Raw genomic sequence first — 24,597 nt, forward strand, 5'->3', positions numbered from 1 at the left:
CCTGTGTGCCTTCCTCAGGTGCGGGCAGAGTTGTGGGTCTGGGAAGAGTCTGGCTTCGGTACTTCAGTTCCAAACCTCCTGTGTCCATCAGAGAGCTGGCGGTCACCATGGCAATGCGGGAGCTGGTGGAGGCCGAATGCGGGGGTGCCAACCCGCTCATGAAGCTAGCCGGGCACTTCACCCAGGACAAGGCCCTTCGGCAGGAGGGATTGAGGCCTGGCCCCTGGCCCCCTGGAGCCCCAGCCTCTGAGGCAGTGAGTGTTCTTGAGGTGGAAAGTCCAGGTGGTGGTCTGAGGTGGAGGGGCTGTTTGTACATGTTGGTATAACTGCTTTCTCTATTGTGTTGCAAATCATAGTAGTTACCACTTAATGAGCGTTTACTAAACACTAGAAAACCTTGTGCACCTTTAAATAAAGGCAACCATTTTATGGATGGACAAACCGAGGCTCAGATGCCTGTGGTCTTCATCAACCCCTCATTTTAAAGGAACTGCACCATTTTGCGTCTCTGTCTTTCTCTCTTAGGCCTCCAAGCCTTTGGGAGTAGCTTCTGAAGATGAGGTAAATAGACCAGTCTCTTTTCTGTCCCATTTTTCTCTTGCCCATTGTGTTTTTACCTTTAAACTTAGTTCACCCATATTTCAATTTTTGGGCTTTCCTGACCAAATGAGAATGCCTGCTTGTTTTTAAATGTATTTTTTTTGTGCTTCTAAATCTATGCAAAGACAATTTCTGTTTGTGTGTCTCCAGTTTCTGTGTTTTCCTTTCCTTGTATCTGACATTGGGATCCCCCTCCAGTAGGTCCTGTCTTTTGCTGGGGCCTCCTGACCCTATGGGTTCATTTCATCATTTCTCTTCTGGCAGTTGGTGGCTGAATTCCTGCAGGACCAGAATGCACCCCTTGTGTCCCGTGCCCCTCAGACCTTCAAGATGGATGACCTCCTGGCTGAGATGCAGCAGATTGAACAGTCAAACTTCCGCCAGGCTCCCCAGAGAGGTGAGTCCGGAGTCTAGTGGGAGGGGAGATTGTTTTCCATGTAGCCAGGGCCAAGGAGGGGGGTTCCATTGGATGCTGCTGGCATTGGGGAACTGAGATGCAGAAGGAAACAGAAAAAGTAACAGAGTGTTTTCACGTGTACTCAGGGTTCTTTAGGCATGATGGAATGGTATGTATTGCTTCTGTCTTAGTTTTCTTTCTCTCTTTCTCTTTTAAGCGCCTGGTGTGGCAGACTTGGCCTTGTCTGAGAACTGGGCCCAGGAGTTTCTTGCAGCTGGAGATGCTGTGGATGTAACTCAGGATTATAATGAGACTGACTGGTCCCAAGAATTCATCTCTGAAGTTACAGGTGAAGCTTGTTATGGGAAAATCTATACTGGCTTCTATGGGGCAGAATTCTATGCCCTTCCCCTGTTCAGGGTGTAGCGTGATTATGATTTTTCTGGCCTCATGACTCATTTCTAGAGGGTTAGGGTACTGAACTCAATTTCCCTTAGGTGATAACAGAATGAAATGTATATTAAACAGAGGACTGGGTTTGTACTAGATAAGAGCTTTTGGATAGAGAGAACGAAGAGGTAGGTTGTCCTTTTTGTTACCTGGAGCTTTATCACTGTGGTTTGGTGGAGAGGATCTGCAGATTGGATGGATGGCAGTGTTGCTGAAGAGGAGAGTATTCACTGCGGCACCTGGGATTCTGGCATTAAGTTATTTTGAACAGAACTGGGGCCTTCAGAGTATTGTGACGTTCAAGTGCCTGAAATATGTGGTTTTAGAAGGTAAAGACCATACCATGATGATCATAAAAAAAATTAATAATGATAGTTATGTTCTAGGCCTTGTGTTACATGCTTTGAATGCATTGTCTCCTTACTCTCCTTGAGAGTAGTTACTGTTTTTAGACCTAGTTTAAAGATAAGAGAATTGAGGCTTAGAGGTGAAGTGTGCCCAAGGTTACACAGCTTTGTCAGTGGTAGAGTTGGGATTTGATCCTGGATTTGAAAGATTCCTGACCCTGCGGCCTTAACTGTGATGCTATACTGCCAGGCCTGCAATTTATGCTCTTCTTGCTTTGCTACAGATTTAAAGGTCGCAGCCTAATTTTTCCTCTTTGAAAGCATCCATTGCTCCCTGCATCTTTTATGATTGATTCTTCTTGCCCTAAGCCTATCTAATCAGGGACATGGTGGGAAGGGCAGTCTCTTCAGCTTTCCTCTTCCTGCTTGCTCTCAAAAGTTAGCCTTTTTCCAGTTTAAGAAATCAAGAATAACAAGAGATACACATGGAGAAAGTTACAAAGTTCCAGGATCTCGGGGAGTCCCATCATCATGGTTCCTGAATTTTTCTGAGGTGATTAAAGGGACTGGATTGGTTTCTACCCCCACCATTTTAATTTATGTTCTGTCTTGCTTTGCTACAGATTTCAAGGTCTCAGCCTAATTTTCCTTGAGAGCATCCATTGCTCCTTGCATCCTTTAGGATTGATTCTTCTTACCTTAAGCCTATCTGATCAGGGACAAATGTGTGTGAAGGAGGCCCATGTTTAGGATGGGCTTCTCCGCACACAAGAGAAAAACCCCAAATCTAAAAACTAAAACTCATCTTTAATAAGATCTGTGGGTCTGTTTTATCATGTGTCTCTTTCCCACCCATAAGTTGGAGGTAAGGTAGAACAGTAGGTGCTCTTGGCTTTGTTAATAGTGCTGAGCATTTTATCTTCTTAAGCTCATTAGAACTTCACAGTAACACTTACAAGGTGGATATTTTCCACTCATTTTATAGATGAGGAGACTGAGATTTGGAAAAGTTAAATACTTTGTGCAAAATCATTGAATAATAGAGATGATACTCAAACTCATGTCTGTGTGACTCTTGAGATTCTTTTTTTTTTTTTTTTTTTTTTTTTGTTGAGACAGGGTCTTGGCTCTGTCACCCAGGGTGGAGTGCAGTGGTGTGATCTCTACTCACTGCAACCTCTGCTTCCTGGGTTCAAGGAATTCTCCCATCTCAGCCTCCTGAGTAGCTGGGACTACAAGTGTGTTTCACTATGCCTGGCTAATTTTGGTATTTTTAGTAGAGACAGGGTTTCACCATGTTGGCCAGGCTAGTCTTGAACTCCTGACCTTAAGTAATCCACCTCAGCCTCCCAAAGTGCTGGGATTACAAGCGTGAACCACTGCACCCTCCCTCAAGTTGAGATTCTTTGTGAAATTGCCACAAGTTAAAAATCTGAACCTCTCCTAGACAGAAACTCAGTTTTTCACATAAACCATAGACTTAAGTGCTATCTCTTATCACAGAGGGGCTTCTGTTGTAATGTGGGCATTAGTCATTTTTGATAACTCAAAAAAATCATTGCTACTATGAGCATTGAGATGGATGAAATTTTTGTTATAATTGCCTGAATTGCGTGCAGCCGGTAAAATCTTCCTTAACTTGAAATGCAAAACAACTTTAGAAAAACATGTTGGATCTGTCTCACTATTAAATGCTCTTAGTAGAGCTCTTCTAGTATTTTGTATATTCTTTGGGAATTGTGCCTGTTTCACAGAGGCAGAGGCATGCACACCTTAGAACTGGAATTGAGCTGTTTGAAGTCTGCCTTCATAAAAATGTCTTCTTGCAGCAATATATTGCTTTGCATGTAGCAGGCCTCTGGTATTGAATGAATGAATGGAGGTCTGGGAGAAAAAGCTAAAGGAAAGGAGTTGGTTTTGTCATAACTGACTTTTTTTTATTATCCTTCATTTTTAATTATAGCATTTGTGGCTGATACATCAATTGTGTAGGTTAACTGTGGTTTTATAGATAAGTAGATTTTGAGATGAAAGAAGGCTATACTCTTTAAGTTCTTATTTTAAAATCTTCGTTGTTAAGAGTAAAAATCAACTTTAAAAAGAACTTTGCAGCTCAGTTATTTAAATTTAAATTTTTTATTTGGAAGTACTTAGTTTCCCTGGAAGTTGCAAAAAAAAAAAAAAGTATAGGAAGGTTCTGTGTACCCTTTACCCAATCTCCTCCAGTGGTAACATTTTACGTAACAGTTATGCAGAGATCAAAATCAAGAAATTGCCCTTGTTTCAATCATCAGAGTTCTTTAGGTTTTACCAGTTTCACATGCCCTTATTTGTGTGTGTGTTTTATGCAATTTTATTAAATGTGTAGATTTGTGTAAGCACCATCACGATCGAGATACAGAACTATTCTCTCACCACATGAAGCTCATTTTTTTAGCTTACCTTATTTTGTGATGGAATTCCCCTGTCTTAAGTCTTCTGGGCCAAAAAATCTTGTGTTTGCTCAGATCTGGAGATAAAACACATCTTTCAGGGTTCTTAAATTTAGACAGCTTCGGTTGACATGGTATATGAGGTTCATAGGATAATCGTGAGAGATAAACCTGCACTTTCATGGGAAAAGCCACAGATAGCAGTAGCAGAAGATAACTGGCAACAGATCTTTTCTGGATGGTGGAGGAGAGGCTTTGGAATAACAGTCTCATTGTGATGTTTTCTGTTTTTGGTACAAGTTTGCCATGAGCAGACTAATGATAATAGCTAACATTTGTTACTGTGTGCGTTGGTCTTCACAGCAGCCCCTACTGTTATCTCTGCTTTAACGATAAGGACATGGAAACTTAAGAAGGTTGAGTAACTCGTCTGAAGATGCACAGTGAATAAATGATGGAGTTAGGATTTAAATGTGGGTAGGCTGACCCTAGAACCTGTATTCTTCTCCACAGTGCTGCTATTTAGCAGACACAGAAACTTTCATGAGTAAGAGTAGTAGCAAGTTCTGAGTTTTTGAATTTTGAGCTTGGGAAAGATGTGCCTAGAAGGAATGAGTAAACAATGAGAAATTATATGAGGCGCACATTTTGAGTGGGATATTTGGTATCTAGGTTGTTCTCACTCTGCTAATCTATGACCTCAGGCAGGGGCATCCCCTCTTTAGACCTTAGTTGCCTTGATCTCAGATGTATCCACGTGGATCTGATTTTCTGTAGAAATTTCTCAAAGGTTGTGAAGGCAATGTGTTACTCTTCTGATTCTTTTGGTTATTTGACTCTTTCGTTGGAGTAGGTTCCCAATGCCAAGAAATTCTGGGTCTTGTGGCTAATATGGCCAAATACCAAAATTTGAGGATGGCTTTTCTCAGCTCTGGGATTTTTTTCCCTAAACTGCCTCATATCTATTGTTAAGTCCTCATGTCTGTTGTAAAAATTCAAAGGTGCTTTGTATTTTTTCTGTTTTTTTTTTTTTTTTGTCCTTGAGAGGACCATTTCATAGCAATTTGAAATATTTTCTGTGAATTTGAGGAGCACTTAGGACCAGAATATGCTTTTGTAAAATACTGTAGTTGAGAGTTAGGAGCGATTGGAGAGTTGAGGAGGGAGTAGTTATTTTTCAACAGAATGGAACTAAGAATTTCAACTAAGAATGGAACTAAGGAACTAGGAGATCTTAAAGTCTCTTTGAGTATTAAGCATCTCCTTTCTGTCTCCACACTTGAGGCAACAGTCTCATTGGGGCAAATGGAAGAGAAATGCTTCCTGTAAGAGCTAGTGAGCAGAATCTGCATTGAATTTTTGAGAGTCCTTGAAATTAAGAGACCGGATCTATGGTCAAAAAACGATTGCCAACCATATTTCTTATTACATTATACATTATATATTATAAGGTATATGTATAATGTATAATGATGTATGTGTATAATGTCTTATATACATTATAATATATAATGTAATAAGTAGTAATTATTTTTTATAATTAGGGGTATTCTGAGAATCTTGATCCTTTGTTTTTCACATTTGACATTTCATGCTCAGATTTTGAGACTACTTTGTTGACATTATTCAGGCAAAGTCTCAGTTAAAATGGAGTAAAAGTTTTTATACTTTAATACCAAAGGGGTAAGTTGACTTTCTCACTGTTAAAAGCAAGGGCAGTCAGATCTTGAAACTAGGGACAGACTGCTAGTATCAGCTAATACTTTCACAGCCCTGCCCAAATGTCCCTCTTTAATGCAAATTGGAGTTAGTAGGTTCTCAACAAGAGAATGGAGTTCCCCCTTGGGAACTGTCCTTGTCATGGGCCAGGAGGGGGGAATAGCTGGGGAAAATGGTGGCAGACTAACGAGTAAGATTAGTTCTGGACACAGGGCAGAAGGAAAGAACACTGCAGGCTTGTAGCTTCTCTTTGTTTCCTTGTTCTTTAGGGCCCGCAGTCAGTCTCCTTGTTGTTTTTCTGGCTTCAGGATATTAAGGGCAAAGTCCTGGAGGTTGAAAAACAGTTCAGCACCCTCATTGAGTTTGTTGCCTTGATAGGTTTATTCTGATGTTGCAGCAGTCCCCTTCGTCACTAGAGCTTCTGAGACAGTTTCTAGATTTAGACTGAAAAAACATAGCTACTCAAAGATAATCAAAAGTGAGAAAAGTCAGAATAGTGTTTACTTCTGTGGGCTGGGAGACTGAGGTAGCCTGTGAGGGAACTGTAAACATTCTGTGTCTTGATCCGGGTGGTGGTTATGTGAGTGTATTCATATGTGGACGTTAGTTTAGCTGTACACTTACGTTTGGTAGACATTGTATGGTTTCATATTTGTATGTTATATTTCAATTAAAAAATGAAAAAACCCACCAGACATCCATAGGGAAGAGCAGATCCATGTATCTTTCATTCTAGCCTAGCATTCCACTTCTCTGGTTCTCTTGGTAGGCAAATTACAATGAAATAAGGCTCCTTTGGCCGGGATTATGTGAACTCGGGGTAGAGGGAGAACAAACCAGAGGGTTGGTTAAGGAACAGGAGCCCTTCTGTGCTCCCTTCACTCCTTACTGGCTCTCTGCTGTACTTTTGAGGAAAGTGAAGGCCCTTCTGCTTCCTATTTCTTACTGAAATATCTTGTACTTCAAGCAAAAGAGTTTGGTTCTTAATCCTTTCCTGAGCTTCCTTATTTGATCTCCCGTTCCCAACTCTCGGTAAATTTCTGCCCCAGGCTCCTTGAGAATGGGTTGGATATTGAGTTTGTTGAAAATTTAGTAGTATATTCTTTTGACCAGGGGTTTCTGAGGGAGTCAACAGAGCTTTGTCTGCTTTGGTGTGGCTAAGAGGGTCAGTTGAATGTGGACATCTCTTTCCCTTTCCCTGAGCCCACACTGAATGAACCCGTGTGATTTCCCCACCTCTCTGCTCCTTGCAGACCCCTTGTCTGTGTCCCCCGCCCGCTGGGCTGAGGAATATTTGGAGCAATCAGAGGAGAAGCTGTGGCTGGGAGAACCTGAGGGAACAGCCACCGATCGCTGGTGAGTTCAGCTGCCCCTTTCCAAATCCTGTGAAAGGAGTATGGAGAGTTTTCCAGCCTCCTCTAACCTCCTCCATCCACGTTCTCAAACCAACTTACTTTATTACTTAAGATTTCCCGTTGGATTATTACTCCTGTGAATTTATGGTTCAAATGTAGTCAAGGACTGGGTGGTTGTGTGCCTGTACTCGGGAAACTGAGGTAGGAGGATTACTTGGGCCCAGGAGGTCAAGTCTGGCCCGAGCAACATAGTAAGACTTTGTCTTTAAAAAAAAAAAAGCACATGCATGTGCACACACAGAGCCACACACACATACACATATGTATACATGCATACATATATACATGTATATGTACATGTGTATATACACATACATGTATACACATACACGTATACATATATACACATGTAGATACATACACATGTATATATGCCTGCACATACACATACACATGCATACACATACATGTATATACATACATGCACATATGTATACACACATGTATATATACATATATACATATCAGCTGTATTTGGGAGGAAGGGAGTTTTCAGGTCATTTTAAAATATATGTATATATGTAAATATATATATTTTTCAAGAATCCTAACTATCCTATATGAAGTTCATAACTACATCTTAAAGCTCATAATTTTACCTTGTTCCCTTCTTAATTTTGAGCCTGCTACTATCACATCTATATGCAAAGATATGTTTGGGAAAGGGAGAGGTAAAAGGATGTAGCTAGTACTTTCACACTCCTGCCCAAATGTCCTTCTATAATGCAAATTGGAGTTTGTAGGTTCTCAACAGAAGAATGGAGTTCCCCCATAGGAACTGTCATTGTCATGGGCTAGGAGTGGGGAGTCGCATGGGGAAGGTGATGGCAGACTAATGTGTAAAATTAGTTCTTACCCGTTCCAGGTACGATGAATATCATTCTGAGGAGGATCTGCAGCACACGGCCAGTGACTTTGTGGCCAAAGTGGATGACCCCAAATTGGCTAATTCTGAGGTGAGCCACATCCCTCTGCTGCTTTGCCCAGCAGAGCTGGTTTTGGAAGGCAAGAATCTCGCTTCCCTTACCCCAGTTTAAAGAGAAGGAGAAGAGATCCTGGGTCTCTTCCTTCCTGTCTGTAGAACAGAGACTTAAGATCCTGCCTCTTCCTGCTAGTGTTCATTCCCTCAACTCCTTGCCTCCTAACTCTTGTTTCTGATGCCTTTTCACGTCTTTAGAGCCAGAAATCCCTTTCTTTTTGCTCTCTACTTCTTTTAGCGTCTTTAGCATATCTTGTCTGCAGCTAGAGATGGTCAGGGGAGGGGTGAGTACAGGCTCCTCTTGGGCATGATTGAGAGTGCACACCTGGAAGTCCTTTCCCAAGTGGCCTGTGTGTGTCTCTGTGCCCCAGTTCCTGAAATTCGTGCGGCAGATTGGCGAAGGGCAGGTGTCCCTGGAGTCCGGTGCAGGGTCGGGCCGAGCTCAGGCAGAACAGTGGGCAGCAGAGTTTATACAGCAGCAGGTAGGACATTGTCACTTTCCAGTCCCACTTCAGAGCCAGCTGATGGCCCAGGCCATGGGTTCAGTGGTCAGTGGTCCCCGATGGGGAAGGATGAGGCCAGCTTGTCTTGATAGCACCCAGGTCCCAAGTGGGTGGGAAAGAGATTCTGAGAATGGTTTTCTCAGAAGTACCCAGGTTGGTGGTGTTTAGTGGGTATTTAGTGTGTGTCTGAAGGGTGGAAAGTTGGTGGTGGTGGTACTGACCATCCTTTTTTGTCACAGGGCACATCAGATGCCTGGGTTGACCAGTTCACAAGACCAGTAAACACATCTGCCCTTGATATGGAGTTTGAACGAGCCAAGTCAGCTATAGAGGTGAGAGCAGATAGTGCAGGAGGAGGCAACCCGAAAGAAAACACTCCTTGGAGTGAGTGGGTGTCTTGGAGTGAGTGGGTGCCTTGGAGTGAGTGGGTGCCTTGGAGTGAGTGGGTGCCTTGGAGTGAGTGGGTGTATGAACATCAAAGATGGTGCAAACTGTCCTGGATCATCTGTGTCAGAGTTGCTTGGGGATGGGGTGGGTGCTGTTCAAAAATGCAGATTTCTGGGCCACACATGGTGGCTCATGCCTATAATCTCAGCACTTTGGGAGCCCGAGGTGGGTGGATGACCTGAGGTTAGGAGTTTGAGACCAGCCTCAACAACATGGAGAAACCCCATGTCTCTACTAAAAATACAAAATTTGCGTGGTGTGGTGGCGCATGCCTGTAATCCCAGCTACTTGGGAGGCTGAGGCAGGATAATCGCTTGAACCTGGGAGTTGGAGGTTGCAACGAGATGAGATCATGCCGTTGCACTCTAGCCTGGGCAACAAGAGCAAAACTCTGTCTCAAACAAAAAAGTAAACAAAACAAAACAAAACTAAACTACAGATTTCTGGCCATCACCCCAGACTACTAAATAAGTATCTGGGGATAGGATCCGGCCATCTGCATTTTTAAAAAGTTATTCACATGATTCTTAACCATGTTGAAATTCAAGAACTGCTGCCTTAGGGAATCAGTCCCAGCAGAGCTGAGAGTGGGGTGGGGTGGTCATGATGGATCTCCTTTTTCTATCCGCCTTCCCTTCCTTACAGTCTGATGTCGATTTCTGGGACAAGTTGCAGGCAGAGTTGGAGGAGATGGCAAAACGGGATGCTGAGGCTCACCCCTGGCTTTCTGACTATGATGACCTCACGTCAGCTACCTATGATAAGGTAAGGTAAAAACTCTTAGTTTTTCAGGTTCCAGAACTTCCTTCTTTTTAATATGTTTCCTTTAATCCTGAATTTGAAGGGTGCTTTTAAGTATTTTCTTGAGTCCCTTTCCATGAAAAGAAGTCTGAATCATTCCCTTGCCCTTCCTCTTCAGTGATTGAGTATATACTTTATTCTTGGGATATAGATGTTACTGAGACTACCTTTGTCAATAACGACAATCCAGTACACAACACCTGTGAAGGAGGTTTGCACTTGCTTGCCGCATTAAGAGCACAGAGGAAGTAGCTGTGCTTGGAGGTCAGATTGGGAGCTTTTTGAGAAGACTGCTGACTCCTTTGGTGGGGAGTGTTAGTGGGCAGACTATCCCTTTGCCTCCACATCTTACTATCTGTTTACTTTTTAAACTCACACGTTCATTTTAAGTTCTTATCTTTTATAGGTACTAGCCACTTGCCCTAATTTAGGGTTTTCAAATAATTTATATTAAATAACTTAAATATTAGGGAAATTTCCTACTAGTATGAAAGATGATTGCATTTTGCATATGGTGCTGTTGACTTAGAAGCATATGTTACTTCTGGGGTCTTGCTAAAAAACAAATCTACCTGTGGGTTGTAGGATATTTGGGGATGTGTTTAATAACTGAACTCCTGAGTTAAAGCATGAAGAGGGGAAAGACTCACTCGGTTTTAAAAAAAGGCAAAACAGGAACTGGGGAGGTGAGTAGTGATGTCTTTTTCTCAGTTGAGATATGGCTGGGAAAGTATTCTGGGGCTGGAACCAGGGCCTGAGATGCAAACTAGGGTGCTGGAGATGGATCTTGATGTAATAAGGGAGCTATGCAAAGACGGGAAGATGCAGTTCAGAAAAAGGCTAGGGTTTGAGAGCCAGTGAAGAACAGTATTAGGAAAGATATGATTGTGTTTATTATTCCAGTCTGATCTGGATTTTTCTAACTATCCTGTGTGATATAAGGGAAAAGATAGCTGGGACCTTACCATATATTTCACCAATCTATGAGTTAATTGTATATAATTTTGATAAGGAAGAACTGAAGGACATGTAGATAACACTTTTGTTATTATTTTGTATTAACAATTTGATAAGTCATGTAGGCCCCATCAACTTATAAATGGAAATTTATATATTTATGTAAAAATGTCCATGCTTTTGATACATATAGACGTAATACTAGTTTTGTATGAGCAGCATTTTCTTTTATCATTTATTACTCTCATATTTATGACATGCTGGCGAGAATACATTTTGTAATTAAAAACTTTAAAAGTATGTTTGTGGATTCTTGAGCCCTACTTGATATCATTGATACTTTGGGATATTGCAAAATTAGGACAAAAACACTTGCGTCAATGTTCCTCAAAAAAGTGATGTAGTAAGCAATTCCGACAGTATCTGGCTTTAAGCTAATATTAAATTCCTTGTCAATAGCACTTTTTAAAAACAAAATGAATTTGACTCTTGATTGTTAGATAAATTCATGGGTCTCTTTGAATGTACTGTTTGTTTATTGATAGCCCTTAAATTTTCAGAGGCAATTGACATTGCAGCCCAGGCAGATACTAATATACTATTATGAGAAAAGAGAAGTATGTGATGGGACAAACTCTTTGTAGTGATCATTTGTGCAGTTTGATCCTATGATATTTTGGAGCAGACCAGACCATGTATCAGATAAAATTAATGACATGGGTTTGGCTTTTCAGGATGTAACGGTGAAGCCAAGCTTATCCTGTGTTCTGTGGGTTTTTGATGTATCCTCCAGAGTACTCTTTTTCCATCATCTCTGCAAATATTCTAATTTTGGAAAATTCCTCTTTGATCAGCAATTGATGAGACTTCAACGAGGATAGATAATATGGATGAGAGGAAACTTAGAGAATCCTGTGGTTGCAAGATGGTGTCTTTGGGTTGTTGTGTTATCTAATGAAGACACCTGAAGAGCATTCACATCACTCCTGGCTGTCATATACAGGCCATTATATCTTAAGGAGGTAGCCAGAGCAATGAGGATAATAGCTATTTACACATAGGAGCTTAATCTTTTTGGTAAGGCATTGGTGAAGATTCTCATTTGGTGTCCTCTGTAGCTCTGAGAGGCAGGAATTACTTTTATTAGGAAATTGCATTATAGATGACAGTAATCTCTGTTTTCTGTAGAGTGGCTTAAAACACACATAGTAATGATGAACAATAGTTGAGATTGAATGCGGAAGGATTTGTTTTATTGAACTGTAACAGTCTAGGGCAAGGGCCAGCAAACTGGCTTCTGGAATAAATCTTTATGTTTTTAATGATTCACTAGCTGAGGATGGTTTTAACATTTTTAAATGGTTGGAGAAAATCAAAAGAAGAGTAATACTTTGTGACAAGTGAAAATTATATAAAATTCAAATTTTAGTGTCCATAAATAAAATGTTATTGGAAGACAGCCGTGCTCATTTGTTTACTTATGTCTGGCTGCTTTCACACAACAACAGTAGAGTTGAGTAGTTGCAGCAGATCCACAAAGCCTGAAATATTTATTATCTGGCCCTTCGCAGAAAAAGTTTGCTGATCACTGAACTAGGGTCATTTTCTGCCTTCTGAGTTTTTATATTTTACAGAGATGTCCAAAAACACACTTGTTTTCAATATAAATTACTTTCTATACATTTATCTCAAATCGACTGTAGCATATCTCTCTTCTTAAACACAGGATAAATAATTTTGTGACAAATAATTTGCACCTGATCATGACTTAGAACTTTGCTGGTAAGATTTAAGTGTTTTTCATTCTTTATCATTTTCACAATAACAATGAAAAAGGGCCTCATGTCTTTATTTTGTACGGTTTTATCTGAATGTATTCTTAACTGCATTTAGAAAGACCTCCACCTGGCATTTTGCATCTTGTTTTCATTCTGGTGTATTATTCTGTGATGGTAACCATTTACTCTCCAAAAAGGGACTTTTTATTTGCATGTCCCAAATTTTGCAACTTACTAGTGACCTCCCCTTTACCTTATTTCTTCTCTGCCTAGTGTAAAATGCTAGTTGACAAAGCTTTGCAGATAGTATTGGAACTCTTCTCTAAAGTGAGAAATCCTCAGCTGGAGGAGAATGGTGTCTTTCTGAAGTATTCTCTGCCATCTAGATTTTGGGATCCAGGTTTTGCTTACTGTCAGACACAGATTAATATTCATAATTATTAAGAATGAAATTGGGGAGTAAATTAACAATTTCAAAATGCTTGAACATGTTTCATCTAGTGGACATGTGGAACGACTGTGAGCTAAGGAGGAGTTATATTTGAATGGCAGGGCTCCAAACAACATTTCCTTTATACACTAATTATTGAAGGATAACAAGAAACGCACTTTGAATAGCTAGAGACACTTTATCTCATTACTATAAGCAGATCCTGTTGAGATGTTCTGCCTGATGGTGAGAAATCAAGGTGTGGGAATGCAAGCCTGTGATGACTTCCTAAAATAAACTTATTTCCAGTGTGGATGAGTTTGTAGACTTGACTAGCTTCCCAGGTGTCATGAACAGGAGGTGGCAGCATGAGCCTGATACCAAATGATTTTACTTTGTCATACATGATCTTTATAATATGGAGAATTTGCCAGCAATTAATTCAGGAACCTGTTTGGAGGCCCTCAGCTTCTCCGCCTGTTGGTTGTCATCCTCGCAACCCTGCTGTTCTGACTGTGCCGACTCTCAGTCCGTCTCTCACGTGCTTTTCTTGTAGGGGTACCAGTTTGAGGAGGAGAACCCCTTGCGTGATCACCCTCAGCCTTTTGAAGAAGGGCTGCGGCGCCTTCAGGAGGGGGACCTGCCAAATGCTGTGCTGCTTTTTGAGGCAGCTGTGCAGCAGGATCCTAAGCACATGGAAGTGAGTGACTCCATATTCTGATTTCTGACTAGAGACTGCTTCCTCCATCTTGAGAAAGGCCCCAAGGAGGGTAGTGCAGATGGGTTAGGGCCTGGGTGGTGGCCTAGGATAAGGGCTTGAGAGCGAGATGGTGAGTGGGAGAAGCCAGGGGGAAGGGCGAATGGAGAGGTGAATATGGGGTGATGGAATCTGTCAACTTCCCTCTAGGCTTGGCAGCATCTGGGTACCACCCAGGCAGAGAATGAGCAAGAACTATTAGCCATCAGTGCGTTGCGGAGGTGAGTACACCGAAAGGTGTGGGTGAGGTGCTTCCAAGTCTCTGCATATAACCTTTTGAATGACAGAAGTGCAGACCTGGATCCTTGTCTGCTTTCTGGGTGCTATCGAGAGTGTTTTCTCATGCTGAAACTGAGGGTTGGAGTGAATTCCATTCCTTCATCGGCTTTTGACTTTATTTGAAGGGCTCTGGTTAGTTCCTTGGCTGCTAAAACTTTCCCCTTAGATCTGTAACTTTTTTATTAACTCATGTCAGAGGAGTCACAGGTGAGGGAGGCCATTGTGACTCTGCAGTTCAAAGCTTGGCTTGGATCCCAGGGTGGTCACGTGTGCCAGTGTCATTGCGGATATCAAGTCTGCCCATCCCTGATCAAACAGGTGTCTGGAGCTAAAGCCAGATAACCAGACAGCACTGATGGCTCTGGCCGTGAGCTTCACCAATGAGTCCCTGCAGCGACAGGCCTGTGAAACCCTACGAGACTGGCTGCGGTACACACCAGCCTATGCCCATCTGGTGACACCTGCAGAAGAAGGGGCTGGTGGGGCAGGACTGGGCCCCAGCAAGCGTATCCTGGGGTCTCTGTTGTCTGAGTGAGTATGAGGGGTTCCTAGGATGAGGAATTACAGTAACCTAAGTCCCAGTAGGAGGGTGGAGGGTGACCTTGATTTTGGAAGTTTGGATAGATTGAGACTGAAGGGTCCTGAGAGTGGGATAGGAAACCTAGGATCACCTTGAAGGAGGTCTGAATTCTACAGTTCAGTGCTAGGATGAAATAGAAAAACAGGCTTCTATATTGGACTTTGAGAGTAGAAGGGATGACTGATAGATTGATGAATGTTGGGGATATGATTGATCAATGAAGGAATTAATTTGGGGGGATGGGAATAGAGACATTCATCTACCTACTTTTTTTGTGCTTCTTTTCCTTTTCATCCAGCTCCCTGTTTCTTGAAGTGAAAGAGCTCTTCCTGGCAGCTGTGCGGCTGGACCCTACCTCCATTGACCCTGATGTGCAGTGTGGCTTGGGAGTCCTTTTCAACCTGAGTGGGGAGTATGACAAGGCCGTGGACTGCTTCACAGCTGCCCTCAGCGTTCGTCCCAATGTGAGCCCGGGGAGGAATGGAAATGGGACATGATTCTGTACCTTATTGAAGAGCCATTTGTTGGGAAGCTGAGTGTGATGGCGCATGCCTGTAGTCCCAGCTACTTGGGAGCCGAAGTGGGAGAATCAAGGCCCTGCCCACCCCCACAAAAAAAGAATAATTTGTTCAGACTTTTGGAGTCTTGGGGTATTTCATTCCAGTGTTCTATGTACTGACTGCCTTCGGAGGGTTGGGAGAAGAAGGGTGGGAGTGTAGAGTCATCTGGACATAAGAGAGTCTGCATAGGGTGAGAGGGGCTACATTGTAGCCCCACAGTGAACTGTTCAGAATGGAATGGGATGAAACATGTTAGCTAAACAGAATAGTGAAACAGGTGGAGTGAAGGGCAGAATTTGATCTGAGTCAAGCTGTTCCCATCCCTTCTGCCTCTCTATTCCCAGGACTATTTGCTGTGGAATAAGCTAGGGGCCACCCTGGCCAATGGAAACCAGAGTGAAGAAGCAGTTGCTGCTTACCGCCGGGCCCTCGAGCTCCAGCCTGGCTATATCCGGTCCCGCTATAACCTGGGCATCAGCTGCATCAACCTCGGGGCTCACCGGTGAGAGTATCTATTGAGAAATGAATGAATGAGCTTTTTCTCCCTGCCTTTGGCCCTAGCTCCTTATTCTCAGATCCTGTTTGACTAACCAGCCCTAGCTGCTAGGTGACCTGCTTCCTTCCATTGTTGTTCAGCTTAATAGCTCTCATTCCTCTTCTTCCTTACAGGGAGGCTGTGGAGCACTTTCTGGAGGCCCTGAACATGCAGAGGAAAAGCCGCGGCCCCCGGGGTGAAGGAGGCGCCATGTCGGAGAACATCTGGAGCACCCTGCGTTTGGCATTGTCTATGTTAGGCCAGAGCGATGCCTATGGGGCAGCTGACGCACGGGATCTGTCCACCCTCCTAACTATGTTTGGCCTGCCCCAGTGACAGTGGGATGGGCTGCCCTGTGAGTGTCCACCTGGAGGGATCCCTGCTTTGGATGTGATTCCCTCTCCCCAAATGGGCCTACCAGGGGGTGGGCTGATGACCATAAGCGGTACGGCCTTTCAGGAGCTGCCTCAACGTAGGGGTGGGTAGTCTGTGTTCTAGTTCCTACATAATTGTAGGGAAATGAGCTGTGTTATCTCTGAGTCCCTTGGTAATTCAAGGGCTGTACATCCAGCTACAGATCTCTCTGCTCATCATGCCATTTCTTGGTGCTGCTTTTTGGGTAGGACCCAACGATTTAGGGTAACTGTTATCATCAGCTGCCATTTCTAATAGGGTCTACCACATTTGTAATGTCTGTCCTTTCCCCCACTTTTACTGGGAATTGGTAGTAGTCCAGCTTCCTTGGGCAGTGGAAGTAGGAGGTTCATCTGCTGTGCGCCTCTAATGTCTGTCTGGATGGGATGTGTTAGGAGTTGGCCTGTTTGGTTGAATTGTTGATTTGGTTGAGCAGAGCTGAGTTTTGGTGGGAGTGCTCATAATTCTGTCATTCTGGGACCTCTCCTGGCTGAGCTCTGATTGCCTGTGAGCACGGTGCTGATGCAATAGTCCTGTGTCATCACTGCTGCGGTCCTCAGGAGCTGCCAGGGCCAGTTGCTACAGAGTGTCTGAGTGTGTGGTGTAGGAGGAAGGTTCCCTTGTGAAATGAGGCTGGGTGGGAGCAGGGAGGGACTAGATCAGAAGAGATCAAGAGCTCTGTTCTGGAACGTTGGTGGGAGGACAGAGCCAATGGGAAGGGGGTGTGGTGAGTGCGGCAGTCCCTCCTCCTCTTAGAAGTACCTGTGAATGGGAATTGAGCTAACTCTTCTAGAAAGTTGGTTCAGAAATTGCGATCTTGCCAGATTTCTAGCAAAAAGGTTCAGTGTTACCATAAGCCTTTGCTGTACTTCTTGAAATGTTTCTAGGGGAGAGCACTGGAAAATCCCCTTCCCCCATCTTATCTCCGGAAGGTGAAGATTGAAGGAAGATGAGGGAGCAGCTTGGATTCTTCTCAATTGTCCCCTGCATGGGGAGATACACTAACCCCCGGAAATGACTGCTAAGCCTCTTGCCTTGTCTTCAGTAGCTAATGATCAGAGAGATTTTTTTTTTTAAAACTACCATGGTCCCAAGATTCCATCCTTAAATTTATTTTTCTTTGTATGAATATGTGTAAATGATTTAAAAATAAAACTGTAAAATATTTGTACGAAGAATAAATGGAACTGATGTGGGTATGAGTTCTGCTGGCCATGAAGTGGGGTGGCAGGAGGTGAGCTGGCGTTTGGAGGACTGGGATTCAATGGTTTTTGTCTTTGAAATTCTCATTGGTATATTGGTTACCCGCTCATCCCTCTAAAAGTGATAGAGCACAGGGGACAGGCTCCTGTTCTGTCGGCTAGCAGGAGAAAGAGATGTCGATAATCATGAATTTTTACTCCTGTTACTACTACAAAGGAAAGTGTGCAGTGCCATATGATTGTCAGGTCATTCTGTATGATGAATTACATGGAAGGATTTTGATAGTAGTTTTTCAACGCTTCGGGTTTCTAAAGGTTTTCATCTGGCTCTGCCTGCCTTTATCGGGAACTGTATCAAGTGCCATATCAAGATGGGTATTTATCCTGAGGAAAAATTTTAAAATATATACAAATATTTATACTTGGAGATAGATGTCTATGGCCACATTAGACATGGAAAAAAGTTTTTTTTTTTTTTTTTGAGATGGAGTTTCACTCTTTTTGCCCGAGCTGGAGTGCAGTGGCGTGATCTCGGCTCACTGCAGCCTCTGCCTCCCAGGTTCAAGCAATTCTCCTACCTCAGCCTCCTAAGTAGATGGGATTACAGGCATGCACCACCACGCCCAGCTAATTTTGTATTTTTAGTAGAGACGGGGTTTCATCATGTTGGTCAGGCTGGTCTCGAACGCCTGTCCTCAGGCAATCCACCCACCTTGGCCTCCCAAAGTGCTGGGATTACAGACGTGAGCCACTGCGCCTGGCCAAAAAAGGTCTAACTTTTAAATTTATTTCAAAAGTTTTTCAAATAGAGACTAGATCTCACTGTGTTGAACAGGCTGGTCTTGAACTCCTGGCCTCAAGGAATCCTCCTGCCTCAGCCTCCCAAAGTTCTGGGATCACAGGGATGAGCACCATACTTGACCAAAGTCTAATTTTTTTTTTCCAGTTGGCTCAAAAGCTGCCAAAAAAAAAAAAAAAAAACCAAAAACCCAAAAACAAAAGAAAACAGGTCTAAAACACAACTGGGTAAGTAAATTGTCCAGACAGTGAAATATAGCTATTGCTATTTAATCATTTATGGAATAATTTCCAGTGACAAATAGATGCTAACAATATAGTGAGAAAAATGGTTAGTCAATTATTTACAGATCGTCTCAAGAAAAAAATGCATTGAAAAGACAATAGGGAACTATCTCAATGTGCTAAAAGTGGGGAGATCATACTTCTCTGTAATTCTCAAATTTTCTTGGTGCATGTGGTACTTTTCTAGAGGAGAAAATTAAACACCTGGGGGAGGGGAGCAGGAAGCTGTGATGGCACCTGTAGCCACCTGGGTGATCATGAGGCAGCTGGTGTCTTGGGCTCTGCAGGGTGGTGGTGCAAAGACCCAGGCGGGAAGTGGGCTGGGCAGGTGGAGGAGCAGTTTCCACCCTACACAGGTGCAGGACATGACAAAGTCTGGCTGTGTAAATGACTTAAGAATTAAGCTAACACTTGGTTTAAGCCAAGTCTCCAGGTTTGTCTGCTTCACCTGATTTTGGTAGCATTACTGTGTCCAAGAGGATGCTTTTCTTGCATGGCTTGTGCCAGGTACATCTTTTGAATCCAGTAAAATTTAGCCAACATTTGCTGACCCCCTACCATATGCCAAGCACCAGTTCCAGGCACCAGGGCTATGATTCACAAAGCAGATGAGATCCCTGCTCTTGGGGCTAACATACTTGTTGGAGAAGAGACAGTACACAAGTAAGACAATTTCAGTTCTAAGTGCTCTGAAGAAACAAAAATGTCACTGTGTACTAGAGAGTGAAGGGGAGGGTTAGTGGTGGCAACATTAGGGTGGTGAGGAAAGGCCTTTCACATGAGGTTATCTGCGTGATTGGTAGGAGCCAGCCCTGGAGAGTTTCGATGGAAAAGGAGTCCAGGTCCTGGGAGCAAAGGCTCTGATCTGTACATTCCAACAGAAAGCACAGAAGCTGCAGCAGACCTGAACACTCCCCCACCCCACCCTCCCGCTCACAGCCAAGCCGCTTCAGCAAGTGGGCCGTGCACACTGCCTCCACTCAAGGCCATTTCATTCACGTCTTCTCCCACGGTACCGTTCCCTGCACTCACCAATGCAACTGCTTTGCCAAGGTCACCTGACTTCACAGATAGCCAAAGCAGATGGACACATTGATCTCTGATCTTGACCGTACTGTGAGCTCTGCCACACCTGGTTAGGCAGGTCGTGCACTGCGTATTACTATGCCGTTAATATCCATCTGCCGATCTGCAGTGTTGTACAGTTCACAATCTATATGGCTGTACTCTGGTTCCGCATTGATGAACACCCTGCTTTAAGTCTTCTCCCCTGCTTCTGTTATTTCTTGTCTCATGGTTCTTCTTCTTCTCAGTCTCCCTTATGTGTCTCTATCTGCTGCTTAATGTTGATCTTCCTCAGGGCTGTTCTTGCCTTGCTTTCCTTGCTTTGCAGGATCCTGTGGTGCCCTCGTCCACACCTGTGGCATAACTACCATGTAAATGTTGATGACAGTCTCACCTAGATCTCACCCCAGGCCTTAGAAACGTGGCACAGCTCCTGTGTTCTGTCTTCTCCACTTGGATGTTCCCTAGGTACCTTAAATTCAACAAATTCAAAATAGGAATTTTCTTCCAAAAATCTGCGCCTTGTTTTGTAGACTTGCAGGCACATGAGGAGAAAGTAGTGAGTGGATCTGGACTCCTTGTTCTCCCGTAATACTCCCTTAGTCCCCAGTCCTGCAGGGTCTGCCTCCTCGGTATAGGTCACAGAGGTCCTCCCATCTCTGCGCCTTTGTTAGTACTTTTGTTCAGGGGTTCATCCTCTTTCTTGGTTTGCTGTGATAGCTTCTTTTTTTTTTTTTTTTTCTCATTTCATTTGCCATCCATTCCTCATCACTGAAAATAATGTTCTTAGACATGACGTGTTATCTCTTACCTCTGACGTCTCACTATCGTGCATGACAGGTAAAAGTTTAATCAGTGCTGCTGAGTGAACTGAATGCATTCTAGAACTGTGGGTGGAAGAATCAGGAAATGCCAAGGGAGCTGATCCGTGTGTGGAGATGTTTTGATTCTCTCCTAGTTGGAGAAGATGAATTGAAATTCTTGATCACTGTGCCTCCCCAAGGGGAAGTGCCCTGAGACAAAGGTACAGGTGGATACTTTTCTGGAGGGCTCTGCCTAGAGAGGGCACAGTTAAGGGGGTGCTCCCCTTCAGAACAAAGCCAAGGAATGAGCCAGGAACCCCATTCAACTGCTCTTGGTATGGAAGGGAGAACGCTGCTCCTGGAGAGGGACTTCTGCAGGGGTGGGGGTGTGCGTCCTGCCCAGAGGCTCCTCAGTGCCCAGGGCCTGGGGTTCAGCAGTTATGTGGAGTGGGAAGGAGCTCTTTGCAAGGAAGCTGTGGCTTTGGCTATGCAGCTTGTATCAGAGCTTCTGAGTCCTTACTAAGAAGACTCATACTAGTGTCAGGAGAGAGCAGCATAATGAGAGTGATGGTGGGAGGGACCACCTTGGGTATGACTGATTAGTGATTGCCTTGACCACACTGGCATTGCAGAGGCCACAGACATCTGGATGAGCTGCTCTCTGGTGTCTGAGGTGCCACACCTTTGTTGGTCCTGCTTTCATTTGCACAGACTGGGAAGAAGGAGAGTATTGGAGCAGAACTCAACTATGGCCCATGGCCAATTAAGAGAATCAGAAGAGAACTTCAGCACACAACACCACCACCACCACCACACACACACACACACACACACACACACACACACACACACACAGAGGAATTCTCAAGAAAATGCCAGTAGAGCACAAATGACTTCTTAGAATGAATAAATAGGATTTTCTAATTAAAAATGCAATAAGTAAGTAGAAAAAGAGAATGATCACTCTTGAGAACCAAATGAATGAGGTTGGGAGCGGTGGCTCATACCTGTAATCCCAGCACTTTGGGAGACCGAGGTGGGTGGATCACCTGAGATCAGGAGTTCGAGACCAGCCTGACCAACGTGGTGAAAACCCGTCTCTATTAAAAAAACAAAAATTAGCTGGACGTGTTAGCGCGTGTCTGTAATCCCAGCTACTCGGGAGGCTGAGGCAGGAGAATTACTTGAACCCAGGAGGCGGCGGTTGCAGTGAGCTGAGATCGTGCCATTGCACTCCAGCCTGGGGGACAGGGCAAGACTCTGTCTCAAAAAAACAAAACAAGACAAAAACCCAGAAAATGCTCCTGAGCTCAAGCCTCCATTGAAAACCTGTACTGAATCCCATATAGACTAATAAGAGAAAGAGGGCTCCCTTGTGTCAGTTGGGATGATAGGGTTCTGGAATTGTAGAGGCTGTGTAGAGGCAGTTAATCCTCAGAGCAAGAGGAGCATTATTACTATAGTAGATGGTAAGGTTGGAATAGGAACGAGGGGCCCTTCATCCACGTGAACGTATTTGTCATGGCTAATCAACCCTGTTCTTCCTCAGAGCAAGAGAGATGGACAGCCAATGAAGGCATGGCAAAAGGCTAATGTCAGCCCCTACAATGGAATCACCTTTGCCCAGGTTCCAGATCTGAATTAGTTATTAATTGAAGAGAAGGGCAAGTCTCTTTCAAAAAGAACCATGTGATACCACATACAAGTATATTCAATACATATTCTCCAAATCTCTCAAAGGACCTACCGCCAAATACTAGAATTATCATGTACTAGGGAAGGGAGAATACCCAGATCTTCAAGGCATCTAATGACCCTCGGTCATAACTATGACCTAGCTTGACATAGTGCAGAGTGAATGGAGTCCAGGCCCAGGGGTTTCTCATAGTAGGTCTAATGTGGTCGTTTCTCTCCATATTTAGCCTTTCCTAATACAATTCGTTATTATTACTAATGGCAGCACCCTTTTTCCATTTCCCAGCCTGGAAACTCTAGTTCTGAAATTTTTCTTCACTCCCATATCCCATCAGTCACTGAATTATAACTAAGTCTTTTTATTCATTGTTTAAAACTATGTAACATTTAATAATACTGAGAATACACTTAACATGTAATTTATAAAGCACAAAAATGAGGTTCTTTCAGCGTATGCTTCCCTATAACAATAATGCATTTGTTTTTGAACTTTCTCAAAATGGTAACTTTTTGTTTTACATTCTTGGGACTTGCTTTTATTCATCTAGCATTACATTTCAAAGACTCATTCATATTTTAGTGTACAGCTGCTGTCCACTAAGATACCACAAATAATTTGTTCATTCTTCTGTTAACATTTAGGTTGTTTCCACTGTTCTCTGTAAAGAACAAATTGGGAATATTCATGTAATTGTCTCCTAGTGCACATATGCAAGCATTTTGGGGTATATACCAAGGAGTAGAATTGTTGAGTCGGGTGCATACCAATTGTTAGGTATATGCCAATGGGTAGAATTCTTGTGAATAATTTAGGGTAGGTACACTATTTAATACAGGGTAATGTTGAACTGTTTTTAAAGTGAGCGCCACTTTCCATCCCCATCATAAATGTATAAGAATTCCCACTGCTCTATATCTTTCCTGTGCTTAGTACTGTTGAACTCCAACTTGTTCTATAATTTGGAATTGTTAGACATTAATTTTTCCCTTCTAGTGACTTTAAAATGGTATTCCGTTGTGATTTTTCTTTGCATTTCTTTTCTTCTTCTTATTTTTTGAGATGGAGTCTCGCTCTGTCGCCCAGGCTGGAGTGCAGTGGCGTGATCTCAGTTCACTGCAGCCTCTACCTCCCAGGTTCAAGCGATTCTCCTGCCTCAGTCTCCCGAGTAGCTGGGATTACAGGAGCCTGCCATCATGCCCGGCTAATTTTTGTATTTTTAGTAGATACGGGGTTTCACCATGTTGGCCAGGCTGGTCTTGAACTGACCTCAGGTGATCCACACACCTTGGCCTCCCAAAGTGCTGGGGTTACAGGCATGAGCCACCGCACCTGGCCTGCATTTCTGATTAATAAAAACATAATAGAAACATTGAGCATCCTTTCATATTTTTTGGCTATTCATATTTATTGGCTATTTATATGAATAGCCAATAAATATGAAAGGATGCTCAATGTTTTTATTGTGAATTACTGTGAATTGCCTAATTTATGCCTATTGTCCATTTTTCTATTGGGTTGTTTTTATATTACTGATTTTTAGAAGATCCTCATGTATTTTGGATACGAATCCATATGTATTACAAATAAGTTCTGTCAGTTTGTGGCTTGTCTTTTCATGTACTGGCTTTTTTTTTTTTTTTTTGACTAACAAAAGTTTGTTGTAGTTACATTTCTCACTTTAAAAAATATGATTATTGCTTTTTGTGTGTAGTTCAAAAGTCCTTGCCTACTTCAAAATCATAAAAATATTATTCTCTATATTGCTCTATAAATTTTAAAGCATTGACTTTCACATTTAAGACTTTAATCCATCCGAAATTGATTTTTATATATGGTATGAGGTAAGAATCCAACTTAATACTGTTTTTCATATGGATAGTTAATTACTCCAGAAACATTCACGGAATGACTTCTCCTTTCTCCAGTGATCTACAGTGCCATCTCTTTCATTTCTATTTGGTTTCATTAATTTTTTTGTCTGTCCCTGTGCTGATACCACTCTGTCTTAGTGATCTAACTTTTGTCATAGCCTTTGTGTCTTCCAGAGAAAGTTTCCTTCCCCAGTTATTCACTTTTGTGTTTTTTGAAAAATATTCTTGAGTCTTTGCTCTTTCATATATATTATGTAAGGAGTTTATAAATTTCTACAAAAAAGCCTATTGGGATTTTAGTTGGGATTACATTTAATCTGTAGATCAATTTGGAAAGAGCTGATATATTTACAATTTTTTTTTTCCATGAAATTTGTATAAATAAATAAATAAATATATATATATATACACGTGTGTGTGTGTGTATATATATATATTTTTTTTTTTTTTTTGAGACAGAGTCTTGCTCTTATTGCCCAGGCTGGAGTGCAGTGACA

The 24,597-nt window shown here is 42.7% G+C and overlaps 1 protein-coding gene across 50 annotated transcripts in view; it reads left to right on the plus strand.

The window, feature by feature from the left end:
* The window catches only part of PEX5 (peroxisomal biogenesis factor 5), a 60,123-nt gene that overhangs the window by 1,733 nt on the left and 33,793 nt on the right, over positions 1-24,597 (plus strand). For 6 of the 50 annotated variants that reach the window (XM_015150957.3, XM_015150958.3, XM_077953478.1 and 3 more), the window contains 15 exons: positions 92-254; positions 526-561; positions 865-997; positions 1,215-1,346; positions 7,199-7,301; positions 8,226-8,316; positions 8,711-8,821; positions 9,082-9,174; positions 9,935-10,054; positions 13,812-13,955; positions 14,163-14,233; positions 14,610-14,822; positions 15,170-15,335; positions 15,776-15,933; positions 16,101-17,562. In XM_015150957.3, the coding sequence (XP_015006443.3) occupies positions 108-254; positions 526-561; positions 865-997; positions 1,215-1,346; positions 7,199-7,301; positions 8,226-8,316; positions 8,711-8,821; positions 9,082-9,174; positions 9,935-10,054; positions 13,812-13,955; positions 14,163-14,233; positions 14,610-14,822; positions 15,170-15,335; positions 15,776-15,933; positions 16,101-16,302 (1,920 nt within the window). In that variant the 5' untranslated portion in view covers positions 92-107 and the 3' untranslated portion in view covers positions 16,303-17,562. Of the gene's footprint in view, positions 1-18; positions 307-525; positions 562-864; positions 998-1,214; positions 1,347-7,198; positions 7,302-8,225; positions 8,317-8,710; positions 8,822-9,081; positions 9,175-9,934; positions 10,055-13,811; positions 13,956-14,162; positions 14,234-14,609; positions 14,823-15,169; positions 15,336-15,775; positions 15,934-16,100; positions 17,563-24,597 lie in introns of those variants that run through there. The other 44 variants (XR_013400835.1, XR_013400834.1, XM_077953500.1 and 41 more) reach the window with 23 other exon arrangements.

Source organism: Macaca mulatta, chromosome 11, assembly GCF_049350105.2.
Source record: "Macaca mulatta isolate MMU2019108-1 chromosome 11, T2T-MMU8v2.0, whole genome shotgun sequence".
NCBI lineage: Eukaryota > Metazoa > Chordata > Mammalia > Primates > Cercopithecidae > Macaca > Macaca mulatta.